Source organism: Cynocephalus volans, chromosome 16 (genome assembly GCF_027409185.1).
Source record: "Cynocephalus volans isolate mCynVol1 chromosome 16, mCynVol1.pri, whole genome shotgun sequence".
NCBI classification, from domain to species: Eukaryota; Metazoa; Chordata; class Mammalia; order Dermoptera; family Cynocephalidae; genus Cynocephalus; species Cynocephalus volans.
In genome coordinates this window covers 25,499,271-25,520,865 of record NC_084475.1, presented here as the reverse complement: position 1 = coordinate 25,520,865, position 21,595 = coordinate 25,499,271, and the positions used below count along the sequence as shown (strand labels likewise).

Genomic DNA, 21,595 nt, shown 5'->3' with positions numbered 1-21,595 from the left:
TATGACGGCACTTCAAAAAATTTGTGGAAAAATTCATATTATCTTTTAATTCTATATTTTCCACGAACTTTTTGGAATACCCTTGTATCGTCAACAGTTATAAACCCCATCATGATCTCACGGGATTTGGGTATTTTGACCAAGGCATGGACCTGAGGGTTTGTCTCATCACATGAGCTCTGATTATGCCACTCCTGTGCCTACAACATCCACCCACTGACAACTGCTTGGTAATTCTGGAATTGCTATTTTTTGAAAAAGTGACTCAAGGAATCTGCTAGAAGCTGCAGCACAGGGAGCCTCCTCGTCCATCTCCCTGACAGCAAACATCGTTGTGAATCTGATCGCCTTCCTGGCCCTGCTGTCTTTTGTGAATTCAGCCCTGTCTTGGTTTGGAAGCATGCTTGACTGCCCACAGCTGAGCTTTGAGGTATAATTCCATCATGCTCCTGCCCTCTGTTTTGTTTCTGCCTATCTTTGTTTAAGAATAAAATCGGTGTGTGGACAGCCTTCCCCAATTCCCTAGAGTGTGCTCGTACAGACCAGCTGTCCACCCCCACTTCTCTGTCTCCTATCACCCTCCTTCCCCAACAGTCATTCATTCTCTCCTGACCCCTCCCCCAAGAATCCAGGTTACTTCAAACGACCCAATTTCAGCTTTGACTCCTGGTGGATATAGACAGGCAAGGGAATGTAAAGGGATTTCTGTGCCTAAAGGAGACACAGAGCGGGCAGCAACGATCTTGTCACTGAGGATGGGGCAGAAGAACTAGAAGCAAATCCCTGTTCTAATAAAGTATCTCCTTTTGGTTTTTGCAGCTAATGTGCTCCTACATCTTCATGCCCTTTTCCTTCATGATGGGAGTGGACTGGCAAGACAGCTTTATGGTTGCCAAACTCATAGGCTATAAGACATTCTTTAATGAATTTGTGGCTTATGAGCAACTCTCAAAAATGATCCATTTGAGGAAAAAGGCTGGACCCAAATTTGTGAATGGTGTGCAGCAATATATATCGGTGAGTAAATATTTTGATTTTTTAAATACACTTCTTCATCACATATGTTTTTTAAATAGTTACTTGTGCCTGTGCATGTCAGCCAGTATGCCAGGCACTTGGGATATATCAGAAAACAAAACAAACCAAAAACCCTTTATCTCATGGAGCTCAAAATGTCCATAGCACCTCATAATTTTCAGTTATGTCGAATTAGTCAATGTGTGTGCATGCACGCAAAGAAACACAGCTAATGCTTATCACTGTGATCGTTTACTTTCGAGGACTGCAGATGCAGACCCAGAGTCACGTGAGCTGGGACTGGAACCAATCAGTCAACAAATATTTACCGTATGCCTTCCATGTGCAATGTGCTAGGTACGGAGCCACAGCACTTGACAAATCACAAGGCCCTGTCCTCACAGGGCTGAAAGTCTAATGATCATGAAGACCTCTTCCTTCTAGCTGGAGGGACTCTTGACCTCTGAGAAACTTCCTAAATGCAACCTAGTCGCTGGACATCCTCAAGACATAGTAAGACACCATTGCTACTCTCCAAGTGGATGAGGAGACAGAAAAAGCTCAGAATCTGTGATATGACAAGTACCCCATAATTATGTCAGGACTTTAGGTCAATAGTCTGCAAGATGCTCAAATCGACCTGGCCTTTGGTGTGATGAGGAAATCAGGTGAGGTCATATTTGCAGCTGCATCTCCAACTTTTTCCCCCTAAAGAACAGAATTGTCACACACACACACACACACACACACACACACACACACACACACACACACACACACACACACACACACACACACACACACACACACACACACACACACACACACACACACACAGTTTTTTTTTGTTTTTGTTTTTTGTTTTTTGGTTTTTTTTGCAGCTGGCCAGTATAGGGAACCAAACCCTTGACCTTGGTGTTACAAGGCTATACTCTAACCAACCGAGAAACCAGCCAGCTCCAAATTGTCACAAATAGAAACTCTTAGGGAAATGGTGAACATTCCTGATCACCACCATTACTCATTGAAACAACCCACTTGGAATTAATGTCTCAGGCACCTTTTTGGTTTTAAAAGGAAAGGGGAGGAAAAGCATGCTGCCTAGGGTTGCCACTGAGCCCGCTCACCCTGCACACCAGCAGCATCCCTCCCAGCCTCCCGAAGACCAAATATGCAGCTTTACTCCTACGTATTACACAAACATAGCAGCCTAACCCAGGACAGTACTGATTTGGATTTTATGGTGGGGGCATTGTGACCCACGCTCTGGATATGAACAGGGGTTCTGTGCGTCTCCTGTTTCTCATGTGTTCATTCTTCAGCTAACATCACACTGGAGCTTGGCTGATTATCCACATTGTTTAGATGCCACCAAAACTAGTTTGTTTCCCTGCCAAAAGTAAACAATAGGCTAAATTAAGTGAAATGTTTTCTATCCCCAACTGCCAGTTGTCAGGAGAAAAGAGTTTTGTTAGTGAGCAAAGCGAGCTTGCAGTTTTGGCGATGCTAAAGCAGTTTTGTGAAAAGGTTGCTACAAGGGTAGAGACAGAACAGTAGAGCTGATTGGGGCTGAGGGTGAGCCCAGCTAAAGGCAGGCACAAAGAAGACACTTGGAAATATGAGCTCAGTGGCCTCTGCTACTGTTGAGTCATGATGGGAAGAGCATTTTGTTTCTCCAAATTTCTGATTTCCAACCAATAAAATGAGGACGAGCCCAGCAATTTCTGTTTACCAACCAACAAGTGGGGGAGGATGTCCCAAAACTATCCTGGAAAACGTGTCATGTGACTGAAGCAGACGAGGTGAGTCCATGAGGCAAAACCACATATCAGTTGCATTTTGCCCATTGCTGACCTCGACCTAAGATAAGAGGTCAGGATCATAGGTGATCATAGGTGATCACCAGAATGAGCCTTTATTTCATCTCTTCTCTATCTTAAAGATAATACTTTGCATGTTTTTGGTTTGTTTATATGTAACACACACCATGGTATAGAATTCAAAAGGTACAAAAAGGCATAGAGGAAAAAGTAAGTCATCCTTCCTGTTTCTCTTCTACCCAGCCCTTCTCCCTGGAGCATATCATACTCACTGTTCTTAACCTTGCTCCTTGCCCTTAGTAACATGTCCCAGACAGTTTCCACATCAGTGCCTGTGACATAGTATTCCATTGTACAGCATCTTAACCAGTCCCTTTCTGATGAGCAGTGCTGCCGATATTTTGCTATTAGAAGAAGTGCTACAATGACCTCCTTGCACCTACGGCACCTGAGCTCGTGGGCAAGGACAGCTGTGCAGGGTATTATTGTCAGCTTCGGAAACTGCACTGGGGTGCATTGCCTCTCCATCACGTGATCCCGCATATCTGCAGGCAAAGGCACAGTGGAATCGTCCCAGCCTCTTCCTCTTCTTCTAAAACTGTGCATGGCCACATCTGTGTACCCGCTTCCCACAGATCCCCAGACAGGAGAAGGAGGAATCTCAAGCCCTTCACCCATCTCTCCCTACAGCCTCTTACTAAGCAGGCCTGGTTTTGAAGGCAGTTGAACCAAATGAAAAGCACTGAAAAGAGCAGGGGACTAGGGTGAGCTTTTCCAGGAACGGTGGACTGACCACGCCAATACTGAAACATTTTTTCCTGCCTGCTGTACGCACGCTGATTGAAAATATCAACAGAGGAGTTCTCAGAAACCACGAGAGAGAAGAGGGGCCTTTATAATCAACAAACTACTCACTGTGACCACTCAAGTCTTGAATGTGAGCTTTTAAAAATCCAGTTAGCAAAATTAAAAAAGGTACTGTGACTTTTAAATGTAGCATTTGCTTGGTTTATTCTTTGAACCAAATCATAGTTTTCAGAATGTTGGAAAGGAAGATTATTGTCCCAATTGTGTGGGTACCTTTGCCAGATTGGGTGTGTCTCTGGTGAACAGGAGTCCACTGACTCTTCCGAACCTCCTAGGGTCAGGCCCTCAGCGTGAGAAAGAATGATCTAGCCTAAGCAGCAGCTCCTGACCAGGGCAACACAGTGAGAGGGCCGTCGGCGAGCTTTTACCAGCTCCCCTTCCATCTTCACCTGCCCTGTGACAGGACTACAGTATCCATTCCCTCTGTCCAAGTGGGCACCCTACCATTGCCCTGTGGTGGTCACAGCTGAGGTCCAGAGGAAAGCAAGCTCACACCATGGCCAGACTCCTGGGAAGCTCCTGGGATAGCTGAGAATTTCCTTTTTTATCAATATAATTCCTTTTAAATCACATCCTTTTTATTGAGTTATAATTTATATCCCAAATAAAGAGCACATTTTATAACCACAACCACAATCAAGATATAAAACATTTCCATCACACCTAAAAAGTTCCCCTCATGGCCCTTGGTAGTTAACACCCACCCACCTCCCCTCAAGTCCCAGTTCCAGGCAACCGGTGATCTTTCTTTCACTGTAAATTACATTTATCTGTTTCATATAAGTGGACCCCTTTAGCATTCACGTTGTTGCACGTATTAGTTATTTTTTCTCACAGAGCAGTGTTCTATTTTATGGATATTCACAATTTATCTGTTTGCCTGTTGAGGGACATCTGGGTTGTTTGCAGCATGGGGTTATTATGAATAAAGCTGTTATAAATATTTATGCACAGTCTTTCTGTGAGCATGTCTTTTTATTTCTCCTCGGAAAATTGCTGGGTCATACAGGTAGTGTGTGTTAAGTTGATAAGAAATTGTCGTACCGCTTTACAAACAGGCTGTGGCATTTTACATTCCCACCAGCAATGCATAAGCTCCAGTTTCGTCACATCCTGACCAACACTCAGTATTGTCAGTCTTTTTAAATTTTAACCATTTTAGTAGATGTATAGTGGTATCTCGTTGTGGTTTTAATTTGCACTTCCCTCATGATTAATGAGCATCTTTTCATGTCTTTCTTGGCCATCTGCATATCTTTTCTTTATCCATTTTTCCTTGGGTGTGTGTGTTCTTTTTTTGGAGGGTGATGGACAGCTCACTGGTATGGCGATCTGAACACTTGACCTTGGTACACATTCTTAATAAGTCCTTTGTCAAATAAACATAATGTATATTCTGAGACCAATTTTGTATCTCCAGCAGCAAGCACTGTGCCTGGCACATTAGAGCATGTGGTCGGGTCATATGGAATATTAGAAGTTATCACTGAGCATGAGGTAGCATTTGTAGAAGCCAAGGCTACCAATTCCACGTCCTTTATAGAGAGTCTCTACACAGCCTGTTTCACCTTCCCTCAAAATTCGAGGGTAAAAAGGATCTAGGAAGTAACGTGTATTTGACACCATGTACTGTGCATTTGTCAGTATTGATTCTACAGTCAAAATATGAAGCCCAGCTGGGATGTCAGAATTTTTGAGCTGGGTCAGATCATGTTTATGCTTGCTTTCAGATTCGTTCTGAGACAATCGCCACTTACGCCCTCTGTGGTTTTGCCAATTTCGGTTCCCTAGGAATAGTGATCGGCGGACTCAGTAAGTGAAAAGAATACTCTTCAACAACAGATGTGACATAAATATACTTTCTTTTTTTTTTTTTTTTTTTTTTAAAGATGACCGGTAAGGGGATCTCAACCCTTGGCTTGGTGTTGTCAGCACCACGCTCAGCCAGTGAGCAAACCGGCCATCCCTATATAGGATCCGAACCCATGGCCTTGGTGTTGTCAGCACCGCACTCTACCGAGTGAGCCACGGGCCGGCCCCATAAATATACTTTCAATATCATCTCACTCTGTAATGTTATTGATGTCGAGGGGAAAAAAGCCCTGCAATGGTAGTAAATCCTCTGGGGTCTATTTTTTTTCCCTGTTCTGCAATATAATTCTCCTAGGCACACAAGCTAGCCTCAGGAAGAATTTGCTCATGCAAACAGGTGCTTCTCCCAACTCAGTGGTGACCCAGAGGTTTCTCCTTGCACACCAGCGACAATAGGTTTATTATAGTGGCCACCTGGAGGAGGATTCTGAGAGCAAGTGGAAGTTCAGTGGAAAATGCTCTGACTTCTCAGTGATGTCTGCCACGTGCACAGAAGCAGTTGGTGGTATCTGGGTTGCAGATTCTCTTTAGCTGAGCCCTCCTTGCAACCCATTTGCCTTCCTGTGCTTTCAGTACACCATGAGCCCTTTGGATGAAATTAGGACTTGTTTCTTTGGTCGAGAATGGATGCCTGTGAGCCTTTTGGTGTGGAAACCTTCTTCTCTTCCACACCAGAGAACTTTTCTGGATGTGGAGCTCATCACTAAGCTCTTGGACCTTGAATTTCACAGCTAAGTTTTTTTTTTTAAATGTCAGCTGACCTAAGATCCTAGCCCCAGAACAATTTTCAGAGGCCAGGAATTTGGACTTCTTATTAATAGCCTCCACATTAATCTCACATGCCTCTTTCTATGTTGCCCAGCATCCATGGCTCCTTCCAGAAAGCGTGACATCGCCTCAGGGGCAGTGAGAGCTCTGATCGCAGGGACCGTCGCCAGCTTCATGACCGCCTGTGTTGCAGGTACTGCACCCTGTCTTCTGTGTCCTGGAGGCCCCAGGATGGCAGCATTCAAGGGGGGAAGCATCTCCAGCAAGCACTTGCAGCATATTCTGCTGCAGAAAGCTGAGTCAGAGCTGCTGTAAAGCATGTCATGAGTTAGATGTGTGGAGTGTGGCGGAGAAGCTAGGAATAAGAGGGTTCAGGGACTTCATTCACTACTCCAGTGTTGTCTTCTAGGCATACTCTCCAGCACTCCCGTGGACATTAACTGCCATCACGTTTTAGAGAAAGCCTTCAACTCCAGCTCACCTAGAAACACAACCAACGTGGTATCCTGTTGCCAAAGTCTATTGAACAGGTATTGTATTCTCGATTATAGCTTCTTTAGACTCCATTATTAATTGTCAAGTCAGGCCCACAGACCCCATCTACTTACTGTTATTGCTTTATTACTCGTACTTTATTTAAAGCAGGAACGTGTATGGCGATTCTAGCCACCTTTCTCTTGATTTTCCTCATGTTAGACTAGGAACTATACTAGCTAGTGCTGCTCAAGCATTTACTATGTATCCAGCTGTGTGTTAGGTACTTTGTATGAATTAGTTTGCTTAAACCTTGCAACCACTGTACAAGCTGGGCACTGTCGCATTTGTTTTGCACTCAATAAAACTAAGGTTTAAGGAGGCTATGTCTACTCAAGCAAAATTAGTGCAAACGCAATCAAGATACAAAATTCATGTCTGTCTGCCCACAAAGCCCGTGCCCTTAACTGCTACACTTTCAAAGGGATCAACCTTGTCCTGATAACATGTGATGAGCTATGGTGGAGGAGAGGCCACGAGTGACCCGGCTAGCCACCCCCATCCTATACAGTTTTGGTTTTGTTTTGTTTTTAATTTTATTTTACATTCTAAGATGGTGTTGTGGAGCAGTTGGGGGGGAGGGGGAGAGGGGAAAGGGAGGCGGTAGGGTGGGAGGAAGAGGGGGCAGGGAGGGGGAGTGTGGCTGAGGCCGGAGGCAACCCCTTCATTCCCGCAGAGAACCTAGGAGGTTTCCCGAGGCAGCTGGGTTGTGGCTGGGCTGGATACAGATTTCGGGAGAAAGTGGCAGAGGCCCTCAGCCCCCACCCCCGGAGCCCAGAGCACTCCTAGTGCCGGGTGGCCATCAGTGGGCTGGATGTGGATGACGGGGGTGCATGGCTGAGGCCCTCAGCACCCCACAGCCCTGGTTCAGGAGCCTGGGGCACTTCCAGCAGTAGCTCAGTCAAGGCTGGGCTGAATGCAGACCTCAGTAGGGCGTGCTGGAGGCCCTCCGTCCCCTCTATCCCATGTTGGGAGCCTGGGGCACTTCTGGTGGTGGCTCAGTCATGGCTTGGCTGGATACAGACCTCAGCAGGGTGGGACTGAGGCCCTCAGCCCCCTCCCCTCCCAGCCAGGGTTGGGAGCCCAGGGGGCTTCCAGGCCTTCTAGGTTTTTTTGTTTGGTGAAGTGAGAACTTTAGTAGTTAATATCAGAACTTTGGTCTGTGGGTTTTTTGTTTTTTCTTTCAGTTCTGTGTTTGATTATTCACTATTCCCACCATTTAAACTCTGCACTGGAACTAATTTGTTGTCCTTTGCTTACTTCTAAAATGAGGGAACTTCCTGTGGGGACCAGCACTTGAGCCCTGTGGCTGAGCTAAATTGCTGCTTTGCTGCTGATTCTCTGGGGAAGGCTTTTTGTGCAGCTCAGGTTTTAATTGTTGACCTTGTAAGCACTTCTGGGTCTTGTGAGGTCCAGTACACCTGTGTTGTGTGGAAACTCTGGTCTGGACCTGAGACTTTTCAGCAAACTGCACCCCCTCTAGTTCTATATTCCTGACCAGTCTCCTCTGAGTGGTCCTACGCTGACTGGAGGGCAGATCAGCTGTCCTTGCTATATCCCAATGTTCTCCTGGTGGTCATGTCTCCCCCACCTCCCACACTCCAAACACTTCCCGTTGGATGGGCCATGATTTAGTCCCTTACAATGACTCACCAGCCTCTGAGTGGCTCCTTTTTTCAGTTGTCTATGGCCCCTCACTCCTGTGTGGGTCCACAGGAACCCTGTTAGTGGTCTAGCTGGCCTGGGGGCCACCAGTGCCCTCTTCTCCCCTGAAACCTCCAAGCAACTTCATACAAAGGGCACAGCAGTGGCTTTTGCCAGTTTTTGCTCTGTGTGCTCACCAGGGTCAGCCTTGAAGTGATCAGGCCTCCAAATGGTCAGAGCAGTCCTTTCTTTCTCTCATAATGGCTTTTCCTTTTTTAAAAGATGACGAGTAAGGGGATCCTAACCCTTGGGTTGGTGTTGTCAGCACCACGCTCAGCCAGTGAGCTAACTGGCCATCCCTATATGGGATCCGAACCCATGGCCTTGGTGTTATCAGCACCACACTCTCCCAAGTGAGCAATGGGCCAGCCCTCTTCATGGCTTTTCCTGCCTTCATGAACTCTGTAGGTCTCTCCTCCTCTTCCCCTGAGCTCTATTGGACCCAGCTTGGCTGTCTTTGCTATTTAATAGTTGTAAATTGGCTGATTGTGGGAGACGGTGATGCTGGGGACTGTCTATTCTGCCATCTTGATCAGAAATCCTGTGTCCCTGTACAGTTTCTATTTCCAAAATCAATATTCCCACCCCAGCTGCTCTCCTTAATGTGCAAACATTTTATTTTATAAGAATTGGTTCTTTCCTTTCTTTGTTTATTCTGGGAAAAACAGGTGGAGTCTTTGAGGCCACCTACAATTGGAGAGCCAAAACTAATTCTCTGGTGCCTCTGTCCTTAACCTACGCTAACCTATGGTTAGGAGGGAGGAAATTACCTTTCTGCCCTGTGCTACTTTTAAGGTGTCATCTTCTACTCACCTACTGATTCTGCCATCTAAAGATCAGCTAACTGAATTATCCTGTTTTCCACCAGCACTGTTGCCAAGGGTCCCGGTGAGGTCATCCTGGGAGGAAACCACAGCCTGTATTCCTTGAAGGACTGCTGCATACTGTTGACCCCATCAACACTCAACTGCAGTTGGATCTCCTAATACATTTTGAGCTCAACCACTTCCCCAGTGGAACTCTGAGAACAGATGCTGAATTTTCTGCTTTGGAAAGAAAAAAAAAAAATTACTGTCCACAGATTAATACTTCCACCATGGGTCTACGGCCATACCACCCTGAACGCACCCGATCTCGTCTGATCTCGGAAGCTAAGCAGGGTCGGGCCTGGTTAGTATTTGGATGGGACACCATGGAATCAGCTTTAATTTCAAGGAAAGAAGAGAAACAGGAGTGAACCCTTCCAAATGACATCTTCCTTCTCTCCTTTACTCCCCAGTGCACTCCTCTCTACAGAGAATTACTATGATGTCCCAAAGTGAGACGTCATCCCCAGTCCCAACAATGTTTTCTGATCTTAGAATTTCGAGGCATTTCACCAGAACACAGGCATAAATGGTCCTTCCCCACAACCGGGCTACAACTCAGCCACACCTACTTAGTGTGCAGGAATGCGTCTGCAGTCCAGAGAACTAGTTTTAAACACATCTCAGATGAGGTCACTCTGCATTTACCCTAGCTTACCTGAAATAGCCTGAACTTGAACCTCACATGTAGGAAGACTAACCATCAACCAACTACTCATTGGTTACCCTCAGCAAGTCCTGAGAAAATCAAAAGTCTCTCAGGACAGTGCATATACCATGCCAAAACAAGGGCTAAATTCCTTGTGCTTAGAGAGTTTTATCAGTCAGCTTAAGCTAAATTAGGCTGCAGTAACAACCCCAAAACCTCGGTGGCTTACAAATTTTTTTTCATTTACATTACATGTTTGTAATAGTCAATTTTGGCTATAATTCATGTTGTCTTCATTTTCAGGACTCAGGTTAAAGGAACAGCCCCTGTGTGGGGCATGTTGTTCTAAGAGAGGAGAAAGAAAGGTGAGGAACAACATGATGGCTCTTAAAATTTCTGCTACGGAGTGACACCCTTCACTTCCATGACATTCCATTAGCCAGAGCAAGTCCTAGGTAGGACAAGCATGATGTCAGTGACCACAGATGAATTATCCTGCCATAGGAAAGGACAGTGAATATTTTGCAGAAATAATATCATATGCCACAAGGGTACATAATATCCCTGTCTCCCTTCAAAGAGTCAGCCTGTTACAGGACATAATTGAAGGCCTATTTGTGTGCAAATTCGGTTACATTCTTTTTGACAAAACTGGAAAACAGCTATTCTCAGCCAGAAAGCCAAGTAAAAACCAGTTGAGGAAGAAAAAAGTCCTGGCTGAGATCTGAAAACCTTTCATTAATACTTCCATTGACCAGGAAGGTGTCAGTATCAAGCTTGCTTACTGGGTGACAGTGCCTTGGAAGAAAATTCCAGAGACAGTGGTGGAGTGCTCTTTAATGAAATGGTTATCGCCATTGCTTTTAAGAGCTTAAAGGCCACAATTCGTGAGAAGACACAAACTCTGATTCAAAAGGTGATTCACAAGAAAGACTCTAAATGTGAAAAGGGTCTTGGAATAAATGCCTTAAGTAATTTATTTTATATTTTCCCTTCTGTTTATGCACAAGAGTAATTTTTTTTTTTAATTCACATGTAAATAGTGGATTTTTTTTTTTTTTTTTTTTTTAGTGGTGGTGGTGGTGAAAGAGGAGGCTAAATACCCAAAGGATTTTTTATCCCTGAAATACAATATACTCAGATATTTCTAATTATTGAAAATTTGTATAAATTATCTTTGGAACTAAATGTGCCCTTTCCGTCTTTAGACTTTATTTTAGGAAAATATACTTGCACATTTTCTCCCATTCTCTATGTTTTGGTGTCAGGCTTCATAATAACCTATGGGAAAGTATGCCAAAGGCGCCAGTTATTCATACGTTGGTTCTCTTTTGTCTGTGATGGCTATTATTTTCTCTCTAATCATTTTTAACTCTGCATTTTTCTATTTCATTTTATTCTCAAGAATCTCTTTGCTGCTTCTATGTGCTTCTCTGGACAACTACTTTTTAAATTCTTTCTTCAGACTTTACTATTCCTTGAATGTTTGTAGCTCTTCTCTGAGCTTTTTTTTTTTTTTTTAATTTTAAGGAAAACTTAATCACTGCTACCTTGTTTAAGTTTTCTTTTCAAATTATAAAAAGCAATAACCCCTTATAAATAAAAATGAAGATTGCATGTGTATGTATATACACATACATAGCTTTTTAAAATATACGTACTGTATATACATAGCTAAATATTTTCCCCACCTTGTTCACTCTAGCTCTCTTTCCAGTAACATACCCCTCGTATTATCATTGTTAATTGACTACATACACACCTCTCTCCTTGCTTATACGAATGTATATAAGAATGTGGAAGATTCATTGTTGGCACACAAATAGAATGAGTCTATTTATATATTACCTTCAATTTCCTTCTTTTCAATTGTTGATATACCTTGAACATTCCTACCAGTCATTGTATATAGTTCTAGCCCTGTTCTTTCCTTCTCCCTACCCTGTGTGTGTGTGTGTGTGTGTGTGTGTGTACACAATTTTACATAAATAAGACAATATACATGCTGGGAGGACAGGCCGACTTAGACATTTTATTTTCTACTTGCTTTCCTCCTCCTTTTCCCTGCCCCTGACAAACCAAAAACCCAATTAAAATAACCTGATATATAGCCTTCTGTAATTTATTCAATTTCAGGCCATATTTTATAAACATATATGTATACTGAAGATTGGGATGGTAGGTTTACAAAACCAGGGTAACATTTTTATGCAAGTTACTTCTGTAATAATCCTTGTGGATATTTCTTCAATTCCACTGGCAAAACTTTAATTCATTTTTTTCAAAGGTTTAAGAATCACCCATGGCATATTATGTACGTGTATTGATCAAATCATTCCTCTGTGGACATGCACTCACTTTGTTTCCAGGTTTTGGCTCTGGGTTTGGTTTTTATTTTTGTTTTTGCTTTTTACTTTGAACAGCACATGTACATTTACTTTACATGCTGCTCCTTTCATTTCCTATAGCAATGCTGTCTCACAGAAATACAATGCAATTCACATGTAACTTAAGATTTTCTAGTAGCCACGTTAAAAAAGTAAGAAACCAGTAAAATTAATTAATAATGTATTTAATCCATTTTATCGAAGATATCATTTCACTGATGTATTTTACATTCTTAACCAACTAAGTCTTCAAAATCTGGTGAGCATATCTCAATTGAGACACTAAATTTTTATTGGCAATACTTGATCTGTTTTTAGATTTCATAAAATTTAAAGTCAAAAAGTAAATTCACATACCCAGGTTATTCTAAACATCCTTAAAAGTTTTCCAATGACTGTACTTAGTTCCTCCATACTTCAAGTATCGGTGGCTTTCGTACTGGACAGAGCAGTTCCATAGAATGAGTTTCTAGGTGAACTGAAGTGTGCGTATATTTCTGGTATTATTATGTGAAGCCATTTTGCTTTATATAGATATGCATTATCTTAATTTTCACCTGCTTTGGTATTATGATTTTGGTGTGTTTTATTCATCTACCTCGGTATGCAAGTGTAATGGTTCTTTTTAAACGTGACATGTTCACGTAAATCCCATGCTGACTCCTTCTTAGTACTGTCCATCCTTCAGCTAAGAAGGGGGCATTATTCCTGAGTCATGTTATAAGAAAGGATAGTGAGGCTAAGGACCAGGCAGATGAGCTAGTGAGCACTTTCAGCTTGTTGCCTCCAGAAACTTCATCATCACACCCTGTCAGTATTGTGGGTGGCTCTGGGCTGGCTGGATGTTTCCTTCCTCGCAATGAAACCACTCAGTGGAGGTTTTTGGTACATAGTGATGTCTTCACCCCTCTTTAGCAAACGTAGAAGCTGAAGGGCAGAAATGGTATTCCTCTTCTCAATTCAGAAACTATGGTTCTAAACAAATTCTCTGACCTCTAGAGAAGCCTTTGGGTCTCAGCCAAGAATAGATTGGAGTCATGAGATATGGAGAATTTTTTCCCCGACTGGTAAAATCGACATATCCAAGAAGTTAGGTCTGAAAGACAAGTTCTCTATAACTATGCAGATTATTAACATGCACTCATTTTGCAAATGCTCCCACCTAATTGTTTTTATATTTCTTTAGTTTAAGTAGGCTGGTAGGGCACTGTGAAGAGCTTAAGACGTGCACTTGCTCAGTGAGGCTGATTTCCAATTACAGAACAATTCCAGAATCAGGCATGATTATAAAGGAGGTATTGAAGACCAGCAAGGACACAGTGTGCTAGGAAGGATTAAACTACCCTGAATGTACTAACGCATGGGAAGGGGAGGCAATCATTCACATTTAAGTAGGCAAGGAGCACAGGACTCAAGGAAGATCTGTGTCTCATACAGGTGCACCCCATGGTGCTAATGAACCACATGGTCCTGAGAAAGACTACTTTTTACAGCCTTTTACTTAATTTTAAGCTCAAGCAGGAAGAAAAGTGTACACTTACCCATTCTTTTTCTGGCTCTAAAGACAACAAAAACTTGTGATAGCAATTATATTTTCCTTTCTATCACAAGGGTAATGTGACTGCCCCTGGTACTTTCACAACCCTAGTTGTTAGAGGATTACTTTGCATTTTCATTTCAAGAGTCTGGAAATTAAACAATGAATCTGCATCAAATCAGCCCTTCTTAACCAATACACATTTTGTAAAATGGAAGGACAGTGACTGGTATTAAGGATACAGCCTGTAGCCACAGAACAGAGGCAAGTATTCAAATAACAACCTTGAAATTTAGTCCTCTGGCAACTGACAACCAATCACTTTACCATGAAAAACCAGAATTAGGAAAATGATGTCTTAGAAGTCATGTTAACATGCAGAATCAGGGCCTACATCTGTGTACTGAGCATGCTTCCAATAATATTCATTGAATAAAAGGATAGAAGAAGTTTAGGTCATTCAGAAACGCTCACCTCCTCTCAGCCCCCAGTCGTGTAAAGCCATCAAACCCAAAGATTACTTTGGCTAACAGCAGAGATGGGACAGTATTCCCTAGTTTAATCTAAATCCCTTCAACTGCAGGGTACCTATCTCATTCCATAATAGCTTGCCCATATGTCTGTCTGACCACTAGACTACTAGTTCCTATGTATCTCCAGTACCTAGTATCTGGCATCCAGTAAACATTCAATGAATATTTGTTTATTCAATGAATGAATGAGTGAATGAAGATTGCAAAATGGTTAACCTTCACAGTTTATTGGGTCACTGTTTTAAAATCTCATAAAAAATTCAAATAATATGAAAGTGTATCATTGAGAAACTGGAAATTTTCCTCCCACCTCAGTCTCATTCCCCACAGTCAGCCACAGTTCATACTTTGGTGTCCCTGTTAATTTTTTCCATATATGATCAATAATACAGCAAATTACAACTACCAAAGTGGAGTGGACAAGTCTTCTTTCAAGCCCAATGCCTGAATCGCTTTCACCTTTTCACCTTCCTCTTGGCAAGATCAGGCAGATGATTTTGTTTGTGTCATTAACTGTTGTACAGTGATGAGCAAACGAGTTCAGGAGACTGGCCTTCTTGATTATCTGCAATGCAAGTCTGCAGTTTATAAGTGTAGACTCCATAGAAACTAAATGGAATCATTAAAAGCATCTAAATACCCAACATAGAAAGGTATACTATAAGTTGCTGGATTCTTTCTGCTTATATGAGCAACTGTTCCGCTATCATATTTGGAAAAGCTCTGCATATATAGGAATAAACAAGCTGTTTTTCCTCTGTTCTCACACTACAACAATCAACACACAAGACTTCTGTAACCAAATGCATAAGAGGGGTTTCTGTACACAGTGAGCAAGCAACCAGTTCTACGGTGGATACTACCTAGGTGTCTTCTCATGCCATTCAATTCTGACACTACAAGGATCTTCAAAAAGTTCATGGAAGAATTTGTATTATCTTTCAATTCCATTTTTCCATAGAACTTTCTGAAGTACCCTCATATCTACCTGGAGATATCATCAGACCTCACAGGTTAAGGGCTCAATGCCACAAGACCGTTCCCCTCGCCCCAACTTTTGACTTTTGATGCAGTCACAAGCCCCAGGTTGTTTTGCCTGTGCTTCTAACCAGCCAGCTATAAACTGGGGTTCCCACGACCCCCTTGCTGGCTTCAATTAATTTGCTAGAGTGGCTCACAGAACTCAGGGAAACACTATGTTTACGAGCTTATTATAAAGGTTATTACAAATGATACAGATGAAGAGCTGCACAGAGCAAGGTACAGGAGAAGAGGTGCAGAGCTTCCATGCCCTCAGCAGGTATACAACCCTGCAGGAACTTCCAGGTGTCCAGCTATCCAGTAGCTCCCTGAACCCAATCTTTTTGGGGGGATTTATAGGAGCTTTATTACGTAGGCATGATTGGTTAAATCACTGGCTATTAGTGACCAACTTAACCTTCAGTCCCTCTTCTCTCCCTGGAGGTTGTGGGGTGGGGCTGGAAGTCTCCACCCTTTAATCCTGCCTTGGTCTTTTGGTGTCCAGCCCCCATCCTGAAGCTACCTAGGGGTTGCCAGCCATTAGTCAACTCATTAGCATATGAAAAAAGAAAAAAAATACTTTTCACTTCGACGATTCCAAGGATTTTAGGAGTTATATGCCAGGAAACTGAGAGGAAGACAAAATATATTTTTCACAGTATCAAAACTCTTACCGGAAATGGAGAACAAGTTTTTGCTACTCTGTCAGGAATGGAAATGCGATTCATCAGTCAAGACTCCAGCTCTGGAACGGAACTGCCAGGATCAAATCCTGGCCCCGCCAGTCACTAGCTCCACCACCTTGGAAATGCATGTCAACTCTCTGGGCCTCAGTTTCCCCATCTGTAAAATGCAAGTAAACACACCCATGTGACTATCACCCCAATCAAATGTAGCTCACTTCCATCATCTCAGAAAGCTGCCTGGTGTCCCCAGTCAATCTCACCCCGTCCCATCAGGCAAACTGGGCTGATTTTCTTTCTCTGTAAATTAGTTTGGATAAATGGTTCCAGTAGAACTTTATATAAACGGAATCATACAGTGCACCTCTTTTGCCTCTTGCTTTTCTCATTCAGCATAATGTATGTAAGTTTTATCCAGTAGGTCATTCTTCCTTTATTGCTGAGCAGTATCCTGCTGTATGAATATTCCACATTTTGTGTATCTATTCCACACTTTTTTTGAAAATTTACTTTGAGTATAATCTATTCTACTTTTGATGGACATTTTAATACTCTTGATGGACATTGTTTTGTTTTTGCAGCATATTTGTTTCTGAAAAACTTCTATTTGCCACCCATTCTTTAGGTGTTTCATTATATTTAAACTTAGGAAATATAAATTGGCATGTGAAGGTATGGTTTGTTCCCTTGCCTTTTCTCTCTGAGTTGCGCAAAGCCTCTTTATTTATCTGTTCTGCGCAGGGGTTTACAGACAACTGTTGGCTTCGGGCCACAAGCGGGAAGAGCAGTAACAGGGAAGCCAGCGCACCGTGAGGTCACTCGTGGTTGAACAGAGTGCTGGTGAGCTGGCTCCTACTCTACATGGGACACTTTGCTATACTGCATTTTGAGAAAAATCACTTGGCTTCTCTAAGTTTCCAATAAAAGTAAGAATTACATTAGCATTTGACCTGAATGAAAAACATGAATGGGGGGAAAAAAAAAGAAAGAAAAGAAATGCAGAAAACCCTTGGTAGTTTGAAAGTATTGCATGTGTGGTGAGCTCTGCTCACTCCAAAGACAGATTTTGCCTCAAACCGTTTGCAAGTTACAGAAGCGTCCATCAGCTGAAAATTTTGTTACTCGGTTGTAAACGTAATCCTGTTTACGGGAAAGTCTGGCCAGTTCTTGAAAGCATTGACGCAAAACGAATGACTCTAATTCTCATTAGAATCCACTCATCAAAACTCAACCTGTAGCCTGTTGTGACGCGGACATCTCACACACTCGAGAATTTTTTGCTCTCTTTGACTGTCTTTTCATCAATGTCTGGCCACAGAAAACAGGTTATGCCAAAAGTGAGGGTTTCCGCATCAACTTGAACCAAATAGAACCAAGCAGAAGGAAACAAGATGTTCTTGGGGACTCAGGAGAAGTCCTCCATCACAGTCTGACTTAACTGTTGTTCCCATGGCAGCAGACGAGGAGCCCTCAAACAAGCTAGATGCACAGAAGCGGATGTGCTCACAGGAGGCTGCAGCTGGATGCTCGAGTTTTCTTTTCTCAAATGCTACTGAAGTACTCAAAAAGATTTCAATCAAAATTCCATTTAGAATTGGCAGGGGGGTTGCTTTTCTGTGGTCTTCTAGACGACCATGAGGATGAAATTAATTTCTTAAATGCCTTCTCCTCCCTTTTAACAGTAATACCAGGAATATGCTTGAGGGGGATTTTATTCAGATTATAGTATTTTACAAGTGCCTCTGCTCAGGTGTTTAGCACAGACACCGTCCAGACATCACTCGCAAGGAGCTGCAGAGATTCGGAGAGTTTCCCCAGCAACTGGCCGAGAACCTGCGTGGGTCTGGGAGGACAAGGCAGAGTTTGGGGCTCTGGAGGTGGCTCCCCAATACCCTATGTTGTCCCACTACAATTGTGTTGGGAAATAGGAAAGCGATTTTGTCTCTGCTCCTTTTCATAATAGCTTTTTTGAGATACTTCATCGTAAAGTATTATTTGTTGTAGAAAAATATTCACAATCTTAAGAAAATAAAAACTGCATAGCCATTCGGTATGTATGTGTGTGTAATACTTTTCTAAATGAAATCATTATTGTGATTTATTTTGAGGCCAGCTTTTCCCCTCTCCTTTATTTAATATGTCATGAACATATCTCCATGTTAAATATTTTTCTATATCACCATTTTAAAATGTCTGCAAAGCTTTCCGTTATGTGGATGTACCATAATTTAACTTATCCCGTATGGTTGGCAATTATAGGTGTTTCCCACTTTTCATTATTATTAACAAATGTGCAATAAATGTTGTAGTCAAATTTTTGCACAAACTCATGCTTAGTTCCTTGCCTGATGTACAGAAAATGAAAGAGACACATAGAGATTTGTCTCTCCAAAGCATATATCCTATCTTATGCTAGGTCTCTGGGCAAAGCCAAATAATGACCGATCATTGAATGGACAACATATTTCCAGTACAGAGTCATTCTGCCTCCAGTTATCAAAAGCCCAAATTCTGCTGGCAATCAAGAAGGTAGTTAAAACTTGACAGCAAGCCTGGGCTTGTGTAAGACTTCATACACTAACCACTGACATCCACTTTGTAAAAACCTTTGGTAAATGGTATACCAGGTTCTTTTCATCTGTTTAAACATGAATTTTCAAGTTCTACAGTTGGAACTAAAAGTGATTTCTTTATTTCTTCAGTGGACTGTTATACTGCCAGCACAGATTCATTGGGTATGAATAAACAAAAGCAAGTTTGAGTGCTTATGCCCAACCATCCTTAGACTTAGTCCAGGAAGAAAAGAGGAGTCCTAGTCCACAAAGAATCAAAAATTATGGTTCCCACCAGTACAGCCAGATACAGGCTGACAGCAGAGGAGGGCTGAGCACTGTGTACGTCCCGGAGAAACAGGATCTGTTTACCTAGTCAGGGGATGACCAGAAATTTTACCAGCGAAAGAAGAATACGGAATTGTGTGACGTGTCCCCTCAGCTTACTCAGGATAGCAGCCATAAATTCTCCTTTGTGGGGAGGGGGGTCGACTCCCTACACTCGTGGTTCACAAATTACAACATACTGTACATACGGTTCTGTACCTTTCTCTTTCTCGCTTACTGATATATCCTGAGGTTCTTTCCGAATCACTGCACACTTTCTTTACTCTTTTGTACATATCGCATGTCTTTACTATAATTTACTTAGTAGTCTTCTATTTATGTGGTATACCATTTTTACAAAAAAAAACTGCACAGTGAATAGATTCTACACATGCATTGATACATGTGCAAGTATACTTGCAGGACATGCTTCTAGAAGTGGAATTGCTGAAGCTTAGGGTATGAGGATTTGAAATTTTCAAACATATTAACTAATTACCCTCCAAGAAGATCTGACTGATTGAAGAGCAGCCATGCACGGTGCAGTATTTTATTAAACTTTTGGGGGTTTGAATAATGCAAAGAAAATGGTATCTCGGTGTTTTTTAATTTACATTTCTTTTGTCCAATGAGCACCTTTTTGTATGTTTAAGAGCCGTTTGCATTCTTCTTGTAGGAACAGTCTATTGTTGGGCAGATTTTCTTTTCCTCAGACATTTATAGGTGTTATTTATTTATTAGGGAGCATAATCTTTTATCTGAGATATAAACTGTAAGTATTTTCCCCATATTGTCATTTGTATTTTTACCTTTTTGGGGTCCTTTTTTTGCCATGAAGAAGTTTCCACATATAAAATGAATTTATATGTTTAAATGCATGGATCTCTTTTATTCAGGCTTCTAGATTTCGTGGCCATCCCCATTGTAAAGTGATAGAGCAATTTTCTCACATTTTCTTGTAGAATTTTTGTGGTTTTGCTTTTCCTGTTTAAATCATTGATCTATTTGGGATTGTCCCACATGAATATGGCTCTAACTTTATTTTTTCTGGATGGTTAACCCAACGTCACTTACTGAATACTTGTGGTCTCGATTTTCACTGCTCATTTGAGACTTCACTTTTATTGCGTAAGTCCTGTGCATTGGGTCTATGGGGACCTTCTGTTCTGTTCCATGGATCTGCCTGTCTACTCCAGTGAGCGTCAGTTATGTGATCACTCAAGTGGGGATTATAATATCTACCTCAGAGAATTAGCCTTAAGAATTAAGTAAATGTGGAAGGTTTGGCCCATAGAAGAATTCAATAAATTTTAGCAATGATGATGAAGAGGGGGAAATTTTTGCCTATTTCACTCTTGCGCAAAGAAATGCAGATACCCAGAGTATTAGCAGAAAATGATGATTCAAAGATTAGCCTTTCCATCACACTCTGAACTAAAGGCTTCCATACAGATAGAAAGTGATGTGATCAGCGGTCTTGAGAATAGTTTTCATTTGATTTTAATGAGTTTTTCATTAGCCTCGTTTGAAAGGGAATTTCTAGGACTGTTAATCCTCTGAAGCTAGCCTGCCAAAGCAAACTGTCAGATGAAGACCAGGTTTGAGGGCCGGCCTGTGGCTCACTCCGGAGAGCGTGGTGCTGACAACACCAAGTCAGGGGTTAAGATCCCCTTGCCGGCCATCTTTAGTAAAAAAAAAACAAAGACCAGGTTTGAATCCTGGTTTAGCCACTCACCTCTAGGACTCTGTGTCTTTATCATTAAAAGAGGGATAATTACATCTCCTTTTCGTTCTGACAAAGCATGAGACAGTAACACAAGAAAGGCGGTAGCACGGTGCTTGTCATATGTTCATTTTTAAGATTTTTGTTCTTATCATGTTCTTTGTTGTAATCATTAAAGACAATGGCTTTGGGTGGATGAGGACAAATAAAAGGAAGGTAATAAACTCCAAAATTGGAAATAAAGAAAGAATAATCAGAATATTATAATCAAAGCTTATATAAAGTATACACTTTTGATTATATTATAATCAAAAAATAAGATTATTGATGAAGTGATAGAGTATGTACAGATGAATACGTACATGATAAAGCAGGTAAAATAAAATCTTGATAGAGGAATCTAAATTTACACTAAAAAACTCTTTCAAGTTTGCTGTATTTTGGAATATTTTTTATAGTAAAATATTGGAGAAAATTCAAGGCTGCCATCCTCTCTCCCTCTAGTCCTAATTTCACTGTAACTACCCAAAAGACTCAAAGGCAAAGGATTGATTTTCCTTGCATCTTTATATTTCATGTAAAGTGAAGAACTTGTTATTCACCTCCCAGCCTATTTTTCAAGCTGTCTTTGTGACTGTGATTCACTCCACTCCCCTCCCCTAAGATTTATACTTATGTCCTGCTGGTCTAACTGACAGCTCCAATTTACACACATCTGCCACCAGTATCACTAATG

General features: G+C 41.8%; 1 protein-coding gene across 1 annotated transcript in view; it reads left to right on the top strand.

The window, feature by feature from the left end:
* The window catches only part of SLC28A3 (solute carrier family 28 member 3), a 53,593-nt gene extending 44,025 nt beyond the window's left edge, over positions 1-9,568 (top strand). The window contains exons 14-19 of the mRNA XM_063080399.1: positions 262-430; positions 820-1,017; positions 5,435-5,516; positions 6,439-6,537; positions 6,754-6,874; positions 9,451-9,568. Coding sequence (XP_062936469.1) covers positions 262-430; positions 820-1,017; positions 5,435-5,516; positions 6,439-6,537; positions 6,754-6,874; positions 9,451-9,568 — 787 coding nt within the window. The remainder of the gene's footprint in view (positions 1-261; positions 431-819; positions 1,018-5,434; positions 5,517-6,438; positions 6,538-6,753; positions 6,875-9,450) is intronic.
* Positions 9,569-21,595: the final 12,027 nt, after the last annotated feature.